This window comes from Brassica napus, chromosome C8, assembly GCF_020379485.1.
Source record: "Brassica napus cultivar Da-Ae chromosome C8, Da-Ae, whole genome shotgun sequence".
Taxonomy (NCBI): domain Eukaryota; kingdom Viridiplantae; phylum Streptophyta; class Magnoliopsida; order Brassicales; family Brassicaceae; genus Brassica; species Brassica napus.
In genome coordinates this window covers 48,362,307-48,372,348 of record NC_063451.1, presented here as the reverse complement: position 1 = coordinate 48,372,348, position 10,042 = coordinate 48,362,307, and the positions used below count along the sequence as shown (strand labels likewise).

Sequence of the window (10,042 nt, the reverse complement as noted above, 5' to 3'; positions counted from 1 at the left end):
CTTAGTAGCAGTACTTTGCAAAATTGTGAAATCTAATGAAAACTTTATAAAAGAGGATGGTTGCTTTAAATATTTCTTAGCCTTTTTTTTAAAAAAATGAGAGAGAAGATAGGCTTACTTCTGTTTTGCCCTTTTCACCTGTATCGAAAAGAAAAAGTTGAGAATATTACATTTGGGCTCTGAAGCCTCGATAATTTTACAATTGGGCCCAGAAGCTTCTCCCAATTGCTGAATCTTTGGCCCAAAAGACAGTGAGAAGGATCAAATCTTTGGCCCAAAAGACAATGAGAATATTGCATATCTGGAGTAGTAAGATGAGGAGATAAGAAAATATATTTATAAAAGCTAGAAACGTATAGAGACATCTGATTAGAGCTTTAAAACTAAAGGAGGGAGACTGTATCTCTATCAACCCTCACACCCGTTCGATAAGCTTCATTTCCAGAGACAGGGTAAGAAGAAGTTTTGATGATGGCCCCAATCATCAATTAACCGACTAATTTAGTATTTATAGGTAACTTAACTTTTTTTATACAACTCTAGACCAAACTATTAAACGCTAAACATAAGAAGATTAGATCACTCGTCATCAGAGAGACAGACCACATCATTGCTCCTCTGCAATCCACTCCCCAAGTTCTGTGGTTGTTCTTGCTGCTGAATAAACGCATTTGAATATGGTAAAGGGTTGGAGGTGAGAGGTTGTCTTGGTTGAGGCATTGTGCAGTACGGAGCCGAAGCAGTATGATTCCTCAGTGCGCTTACTTGTGTTGCTCTCTGTGCTAGCTGCTGGATTCTAACTGGAGAAAGAAAAAAAGAAAAAAAAGGTGTTATTATGACTTCATAACCTTATATCTTTAAAAAACAATTATGCTTCTATTATTCGAACACTTGCCCATTGGAGTTGCTGCTGAGGAATGAGAGGAGATTCTGCTCGTACATTTAGACAAGAACGCACTCGACAACAGCTTGTTCTTTATAACAAGATTCTTCCTCGTCTGTAACTTCGTCTTTCTGGCTGCATGTACAGCTTGTACCTCATGAAACTTTCTCTGATACTCTTCTTGTAATTCAGCTATCTTCTTCTCGAATTTAGCTTTCAAGACTGCTTTCTGCTCATAGACAATTTAAGAGTCGGTGAATATTTTGAGAAAAAGGAACTAAAACTAGAGGTAACTGGGGGTATTGACAACGACTAACCATTTCTTCACAGGTCTTCTTTGTGATCTCTGATTGTCTTCGCAGCTTCTCCAGTTCATGCTGAAATGGGTCACTGAACACAGGGAAAGGTATTTGGGGAACAGGTTGAACTGTAGTAGCCGTAGCATTGTTAAGAAGTGATGGAACAGGAGCTATTACACCTGCTGACGACTCCACAACACCTTCATGGACAAGGGGTGCAACGTTATCTGAGCAAAGATCATTATCAGATTGTGTTAGCTGTCTGGCAAACTTATACTGAAATGCACAAGGGTAGTTACCAACCAGTTTCTACTGCATTTGACACTGTTGTAGTATTTTGGCCCTCAGTGTTTGCTGCTATATCAGCCTGAGTTCCAACCGATGGAGATGGCAGAGAGCATGCATCCTGAGCGTTAATTATTTCATGCAGCAAATCCAGAACGAAGACATTACAAAGTTGTACTACTTTCAGACAACAAAAGAGAAAAGTCTTAAGCTGCGACAATAGCTACCTGATGTAATACTGCGCCTGGACCAGCGATGTGGGGCTCAGCTGATGTGCTGATACTTTGGCTCTCAATATTTGCGCCTGAATCAGGTTGATTTCCAGCCGGCGAAGATGGCGAAGGACATGCAACTTGATCAACCTGTCCAGAGAGTAAAATTTAAACAGATATGAGACCTAATCAATAACCACTCTTCGCTGCTCTTCAAATGGGAAACTCAGAATGAACATTACAACAGCTAGATAACAGTAAAACCGCAAAAGATAGAGTCTTCAAGACAGACCTGCTCTGATGCAGCAAAACCACCAGTCTCTAATGTTTCTGATCCAGCTGGCTTAGACTCGACTGTTTCTTCAATATTTTTGCCCTGAATATTTTCTGCTGGGTCAGGTTGCTTTCCTCCCGGTGAAGAAGGCATAGAAGATTCAGCTGGCTGAGGCTCAATTACGGTTTCAACGTTTACTGCTGGGTCAGATTGCTGTCCAGCCGGTGAAGAAGGCACAGGAGATTCAGCTGGCTGAAGCTCCATTCTCGCTTCAATATCTTTTCCCTGAATCTGTCCAGCTGGTGAAGAAGGCATGGAAGATTCAGCTGGCTGAGGCTCAATTACGGTTTCAATGTTTACTGCTGGGTCAGTTTGCTGTCCAGCCAGTGAAGAAGGCACAGTAGATTCAGCTGGCTGAAGCTCCATTACCGCTTCATTATCTTTTTCCTGAATGTTTACTGCTGGGTCAGATTGCTGTCCAGCCGGTGAAGAAGGCATGGAAGATTCAGCTGGCCGAGGGTCAATTGATGTTTCAATATTTTTGCTCTGTATGTTTACTGCCGGGTCAGATTGCTGTCCAGCCAGTGAAGAAGGCATAGAAGATTCAACTGGCTGAGCCTCAATTGCTGATTCAATGTTTTGGCCCTGAACGTTTGCTGCTAGGTCATGTTGCTTTTCGCCCGGTGAAGAAGGCATACGAGATCCAGCCGGCTGAGGCTCAACTGCTGTTTCAGTCTTTTTCCCCTGAATGTTTTCTGCTGAATCAGGTTTCTCGTGATCCACCTGTCCAGAAAAGTCAATTTATTAAGACAAAAGGGCATTTGATCGGCATCGATCTGGCACTAACTGGTTTACAGGAAAACAAGAATAAGCATTATAAAGATTCAAATGAATTAACCTGATCAGATTCAGCAGAGCCTCTAGTCTTTACCAAAGACGCAGGGTTTGGCAGAGGCAAAGCTAACTCGTCAGGAATCTCCTTGTCAAGAGAACAAGCTTCTTCATTCTGCTGGTCCAAACTGTTGTCCGCATTGGACCATGCTTGATTGGGAGCACCATTTCTTAATTCAGCTCGTGCCCATTTCTCTATCCGACTAATCCAACAGGCTTCATCTTCAGCCAACTTCTTCTTTCCAGCCTCGTTTATTTGCTCTAAACTTTCAAGGCATTCATCCAACTCTCCTTTGAGATCATCAAACTTTCTTTCAAAAGTACATTCCAGCCGTTGGAGAGCATCATGTAAGCTCTGAGTATTTATACCTGAATAGGTGACACGAATAAATGATGCTTCCACCTTTTTACAATTCTGAAGTTCCTGCTTCTTGACAGCATTCCTATTCATCAGGTCCATCTTTTCTTCCTCGAGGGTTTGTACAAGCTTATGCAGGCTCTTACTGCATTTCTTTTTGATGTCGCTAATAGTCTTTTCAACATCCTTGGTTACTGAGCTATAATGGCTACCTCTTTTCTCAGACATGCATTCTTCACCCTTTTCTTGGAAACCTTGTGTGCGCCCCACGAATAGACTCTTCATGCAGTACAGAAAAGAATATACATAATCCACCTCTTCTCTAGAGCAATTGAAACCTAATTCCGATTTTGCGCGGGCCAGAGATTCTTCACGGTTGAACTTTTGCTTAACGAAAGAGACTGCAATCCAAATCTGGAAGTGCATTATTAAGAACGTATTCAGCAATATTCATAAATTATGCAACAATCAAAGGCCTTACGTTGTGGCCTACAAAGCATGGATTTTGTTAGATATTAGTAGCTAGTCTAATTCAAGCAATTAATGGAAGTTTCTATCCTATGACTGGAAAGTTAAACATTCCCACAAAAGCAGTGATGCCACAGATGATGAAGAAGAAAAATGCATATACTATGGAAGTGAATGCTATCATACCACAGCTATCTGGAAGGCCTGCAATGTTGTAGCTGGCTCTTTGCAGACACGGTGGTTGTCAATAATATATTCAAGAACTTTTTCAACCATGCGTGCCAAATTTTCCTGAAAAACAAAATGATATGTCAACCAATTAGCAGGTATACCTTTTAGTGCAAGTTTGATAAACGGTGCACAGAGACATCCACAGAAGTATTCAGTAGGGTAGGGAGTAAGGACACGGCAGTAGACACATCTATTAGCCAATATATGACGATATAAGACCCCAAAATAACAGTTACTGTATACACAAAACTTATAGCACCAGTCAATATATCAGTTTCTATAACACCAGCAAACATATACACTTTTGATCCGCCAGGTACTGAGGCCAAGAATTATATCAATATCTCACATGAACGGATCATGCCAAGGAGACGAGTCTTTCTTAGCTATGAAGGACATGGGGAAAATAACTACCTAGTGTTTTGTGCAGAAGTTCCTCCATTTTTAACAGAACATAAGCAACGGAGCCAGATATGACGGAAACAATATAGTTGAACACTAAAAAATCTATTTGGCCATGACATGGAATGAGGTGACAATTCCAGTTACAATCTACATATGCAAAAGCTAAAATGAGTTGCGCAGGCGAAAAAGCCACTTACTGAAAGATGCAAAATCTGGCAAAGTTTTGACATCTGCGGCTTTAAAACAGTATGGAGAGTCTTCTGTGATTCGCCGGGAGTTTGTCTACAATCAATGGCAGCTAACATATCCTCTGGGATTCCAGATATATGACCGCCCACAGAATACAAGCCAATAGCATCTTTTCCATCTAATGCATCGTTAGTACCAGAAGCAGATCCAGATGACAGGAGCGTTGTGACTTTTGGTGACTCCAAATCCCCTGAAGAATAGATAGTAAGCAAAGTAAATTCAAATTTCAATAAACACTAGAGTTAAAAGCAGGAAGTGAAATATTTTACCTATGTGATCCTTCCCAGAGGCTTTTCTTTCATGGTAAACAACTGCGACATCATCTGAAGCCTTCTTTTTCTTCTTTGTATTTTTGCCATCGTCAAGTTTGGCAGTCTCTTCAGAGCCCTGAAGATGTCGTACTCTTTTTCGACTCCTTTGAGAAGTATCTGAATAGTATGTCCACACAGGGTTCTTTCCACCCAACAGCTTTGTCCAAAATATATTTGGACTAACTTCATCTGACAGCTCGACATATTTTTCACCAAACAGAGTAGACTCAGTGCTGTAAGTTCCCTGGGCATGCTTGGCTTCTAACAGTAGGCACAGCTTGCCTACATTTCCTTCTCCAACACTGGAAGAGAGAATGGACGAGAATTCACGAATCACGTCGCCCCTAATAGACTGTTCTAATGGAACTCCTGAATCTGGGGTTTGACTGCCGTGGAAGTGATCCAGCTTATCAAATAAACATGAAGCCCCCCACATGAGCAGTGCATGTGTCAGAGGACGGTTTAGGTTATCCAGAGACTTCTTTTGCCTAGCCAGAATCAGGGCTTTTTCTTCAACTGTACATGTTGAGTACAACCGGAATATTTTAGTTTTTTCAGAATATGACTCAATCTTGATCTTCTCCAAGAGCTTAACATCATGCGATGAATTCCAGCTACTTCCAAAAAGAATCAAAGCCTCAGCACGCAGGAGTTTAATGCTTTGACTGCAGGCACGTGTTTCCAGAAGCAGGATAAAACATTCACTCTCCTTGTTGAAATTGTTAATAGCGTTCTTCTTTGAGTGAGAGTCCCCATGCTCATACGAGTTCTGACCAAATCTTTGGCTCACGAAATCGTCGAGAATATTAGCAAGCATAAGCCCCTCACCGCTTTGTGTTGCCTGTTGAACAAAATATAAAAAATTCTTCAAACAAACATGAGGCACATATTATCAATAAAAGAAGAGGAGAAGAAACATTTCAGTTCATCATTTCTCATAGTGCCAACTGATTGCTGAAGGCTACTTTACAATTCACGATCACATAATCAAAAACATACTTCAGCACAAGACAGAACTCCATTGTTAAAAGTAAAAGCCAGGATACTATATATTTACGTATTAAAAATGCAGTAAGCGGCGTATTTGTGACAAACAAAGAAGTATCCTCATTGATAAGTAATGGAAATGCACCTGGTAGAAGATAACTGCTTTGAAACCCTTTGATTTTATCTGAGTAAGCATTGCATCAAGCAGATGAAGCTTCCCGCTTGCTTTGATTTCGACATCCTCGATTTTATGAACCTCCAGATTCTTGGTGAGCAGTTGTTTGAAAGACGCATCCATAATATATGGGTGGTTACAAATCTGTCAACAAAATTGCAAACACACGGAAAAGGTATTTAATATCTCCACACATTAACATGCAGAAAGAGGCTTTGCGAAAACGTGATGTTCATGTATAATAGTCAGATATCTAAGCTAATCCTAAACTGTCTTATTTGCACTTCAAATTCTCTGTGTTACGGAACAGCGGAAAACAAATAGACCAGAGCATTTCCTAACAAACATACAAATAGAAAGGCATAGCACCTGTGTGACAACCTCTTAGGAGCATGGCACCTAATACTTTTCTTTTTAACAGCAATGCAGTGAACAGTTTATCTGGTCATATATTTCTTTCTTTTACCTTATTGTCATCGTTAACTGGGAATTTAACGCACAAGCGCATTGAAGAATAAAACAAATAAACTTACTTTTCTTACAGAACTGAGAGTTTGTTCAAGAGCTCGAACAGGATCAGTCCTCGACAGCGAAGAAAGAGATGAAGATTTGGAGAAGAGAGTCCGACAGTATTGCTCTATCTGTACATCTGATAGCTGCACTGGAACCCAATACTCTGGATACATCGATGACAACTTTCGGTCATGTGATTTATCTTGTTGCATATTCTGCCTGTCCTCCCCATAGTCTCTGCTTGAAGCGGGTCCAGATACCTTCATATCACAATGCAATGCAGACCAGAATTTGCAGTTTAGAAGTAAAAGGATAAGTAAATTTGACAGGCCAATATTAAACAGGTGTCCAAAGTAAAGCAAGAAGAAACCAACCTGTGCCAAGTTATCAGGTTCTTGAACTGGCTGAGCAATGCTGGAGGAAACACGGAGATTTGCAAACTCATCGCTGACCCTTTCAAAATTTGTTGTAAATTTAAAATTACAATCTAGAACATATCGGTTCAGCATTCATATAATAAAAAGCAATTGCCAGATAGTTTCAAAAAGAGACGAGAGATCGAGAATTCTTACTTTTTCCCTGTTTGACATGTGTCACGACTTTCAGGTTGATTGTTGTTTGTGCTTCCGGATGGAGATGGAATAACCCCATCAGTACTCATAGTGCGGTCATCTGTATTTGCACATGCATCCATCACCACTCCTACAGTGTCCCTTTTTCTTTTCAGAGGCAAATCTGTGTTGGTTTCTAATCTAGTTGCACTGACACGAAGCTTCTGGGTTTCTGGATTCTCAGATGGTGAACCTATAACACTGTCATCCCCAACCACGGGGGATGAATCAAGCACCATATTCTCTGTATCCCTAGCTAGTTTCACAGCAAAATCAGGGCCCTTGTGTGTACTAGTTTCGCCAACTCGGACCCCTTTAGATTCTAAATTCACACGTGGGGAACTGCTATCGTCTCTAGCATCATCATTTCCTGCAGGAACTCGGCGAGAACAACCAACCACTACTAACTCTTCATCATTCGAAGAAGCCTTAGCTTCATTCTTGAGATGCCCTCTATACAACGCCCTGAAACTCCGGCCAGTCATTTTAGGCTCATATTTCTTCACCACCCCTGTCAAATCCTCTACGCTGTCCTCGCTCTCCTTAATTTCCGTTGATGAAGTGTCAGCATTCCTGCCAGGCTTTTTCCCCTTATTAGACCTTCTCAAAGGACTTGCTTTGTGTTTCTTCTCCATTTTACCAGACTTTTTTGAAACAGAAACGGGTGAAGGATTCCGTTTCTCTGACTTGCTGGTACTAGAAGTTGGTGTTGCTAGCTTCTTCGTAGAAGTAGTAGACGATGTTCCCCGGGCTGACCTCCTCAAACTCAAACCAGAATTATCTTTCTCCGCTGAGGCAGAAGAAGCTACAGCTACAAACCTAGTGCAAATAGTCCTCCCCGTTGAACCATTCTTCTCCTCTTTCTTCATCTCATCTAAAGCAAACCACACTTAACAGAAAAAAAAAAAAAAAAAGAGTTCAAAGGTCAGTCTTTTTTTCACACCAATAGCCTACAAAAACTATAATCTCACCACAAAGACAGTGCGAGTCTCTCTAAAACTCCTAAAAAAAATTCTAATCGCCGAGAGACACAAGAGCCTACAAATTCAAACTAGCTAATCAGTGTATTTCATGCAGCAGACGCCTATAGAATCATCTCATCTCATCTCACCAGAGGGAGAGAGAGTAGATGCGAATCTCTAAAAAGCCCTAAAATCGTTCGATCGAGACCTTAAATTCAGCGATTAACATTCCCAGCCAACCTAGAAACGGAAGCGTACCTGCACGCACGAGAGAAGAGGAACGAGCAGAATTTTGAAGATCTCCGGTAGAAATCGCCGGCGAAATCGCTTCTCCGAGCTCCGCGCAACTTTCACGGTGGACACACACACACGCACACGCACGCGTCTCGATCGCTTTCAAGCCGCAGTGATTTGTGATTTGTGATTTTGTGATTTGTGACAATGACTATTCCGCGGTAATTAAACTGTCCTCTTTAATACTCATTCAAATTGTTATCGAAATAACTTTTACCACCGCCGGAATGTTTTGTCTTCCCTTGTGTTTCGGATTTGTACAAAATGATACTTTAGTATTGTAACTTTTTGAATACAAGCTTCAATTTAAAAATTATGAATTTAAGGTAAAACCCCTTATGAGAAAAATTGAATAAAACTTCTCCACCGTGAAGCATCCCAGCTTCATTCCCTAGAGATCTTTCAACAATAGACTCTCGGTGAAACTGACCTGCTGCTGAAACTACGTGGGCCTTATTGGGCTTTTTGTTTACAAATACTTTAGTTCATGTTGGGTTTCTTGTTGGCCCAATCGTTTTTAATAATATTGCAAGACAAAATCATTCTTTTGTGATCAATCACCATTATTGTTTACGAATACAAGCAACGATACTTATTAAAAGGAGAATAGTAACTGATGAATAAATACACGTAAAAAAAATGGACTGAAGAATAGTAACTGATGAAACCATCATTTTAGTGTATATGTGGAGAATTAGGGGTGTCAATCGGGCCGGCCCGGCCCAAAATCCGCAAAGCCCATTGTTATTAAAGCCCAGCCCGGCCCGGCCCGCAAAAATTATGGGCTTATATTTTAAAGCCCGGTCCGGCCCTAAACGGGCTATAGGGCTTTTCGGGCTTTTGTTATGTCTTGCCGGCATATACAAATCACTATTTCACACCTAATCGAATAATATAAATATGCACCGTCTTTCAAATGATCGAGAGAGAGAGGAACACACTTTCTAAAAGCCATATGTTTTTAATGAAATCCAGTTTAAACTAAAACAAATGTGTAACTCAAAAACACCAAATAAGATAATAATAATAGCAAATAGAAATAAAATAAAAGCATTTCAACTATTTTACATAACTAAATAAAGATTAGGGTTTTTACCTATGATTTAAGATAATATTATAAATTAATAATTAAGAAAATTAACTATTTTACATAACTAAATAAATTAAAATATAAAGTTTCGGATTTTCGGGCCGGTCCTAGCCCATACGGGTTTAGGCCCAAAATATCCAAAGCCCAAATGGACTTAGCCCGAAAAGCCCATTTTTTTTTGGGCTTATAAAATTAAGCCCAAGCCCGGTAATTTTTAGGGCTGAGCGGGCTCGGGTTGCGGGCTTCGGCCCTAATTGACATGTCTATGGAGAATTAAAGATTAGTATGTGTCTTTATTTATTTAGGGAGAATTTGCGCAGTTTACATGAACCGAAGCAATATTAGCGAACGCGCTTGTTATCCACCATATGTAAACGCCCACGTACAAAATGTATGGTGGTTCGTTAGCTATAGAAAACGCCTATTATTCCTAATGTATCTTAAAAACACTGGGCATACATGTCGCATCAAACTAGAACGTACGTTATAATTTATAACGTTAACTAGCATTTGGATAGTTGGATGGTTTAGATCAAAATAGTTT

The 10,042-nt window shown here is 40.3% G+C and overlaps 1 protein-coding gene across 2 annotated transcripts; it reads right to left on the bottom strand.

Moving 5' to 3' along the window:
- Nucleotides 1-323: 323 nt before the first annotated feature.
- LOC106399083 (helicase protein MOM1) lies at nt 324-8,688 on the bottom strand. Of its 2 annotated transcripts, none has more exons than XM_048765435.1 (15): nt 8,373-8,688; nt 7,114-8,041; nt 6,916-6,988; nt 6,562-6,801; nt 5,999-6,172; nt 4,825-5,707; nt 4,504-4,745; nt 3,857-3,961; nt 2,852-3,616; nt 1,972-2,736; nt 1,695-1,829; nt 1,486-1,588; nt 1,201-1,409; nt 896-1,112; nt 324-800 (listed from the first exon to the last, which is right to left on the bottom strand). In XM_048765435.1, exons 2-15 carry the CDS (start codon nt 8,019-8,021, stop codon nt 580-582), a joined length of 5,040 nt encoding a protein of 1,679 aa, XP_048621392.1. In that variant the 5' UTR covers nt 8,022-8,041; nt 8,373-8,688; the 3' UTR covers nt 324-579. The 2 variants fall into 2 exon arrangements, with proteins under 2 accessions (XP_048621392.1, XP_048621391.1); XM_048765434.1 differs by having other exon boundaries at nt 6,916-6,994; nt 8,373-8,686.
- Nucleotides 8,689-10,042: the final 1,354 nt, after the last annotated feature.

Bases quoted from the DNA above. Each gene is read 5' to 3' on its own strand.
- LOC106399083 (XM_048765434.1), bottom strand. From the start codon at position 8,021: ATGAAGAAAGAGGAGAAGAATGGTTCAACGGGGAGGACTATTTGCACT. The intron at 2,737-2,851 runs GTTAATTCATTT...TTTTCTGGACAG, and splicing joins GCTCTGCTGAATCTGATCAG to GTGGATCACGAGAAACCTGA. The intron at 801-895 runs GCAAGTGTTCGA...TTCTTTCTCCAG, and splicing joins CTCAGCAGCAACTCCAATGG to TTAGAATCCAGCAGCTAGCA.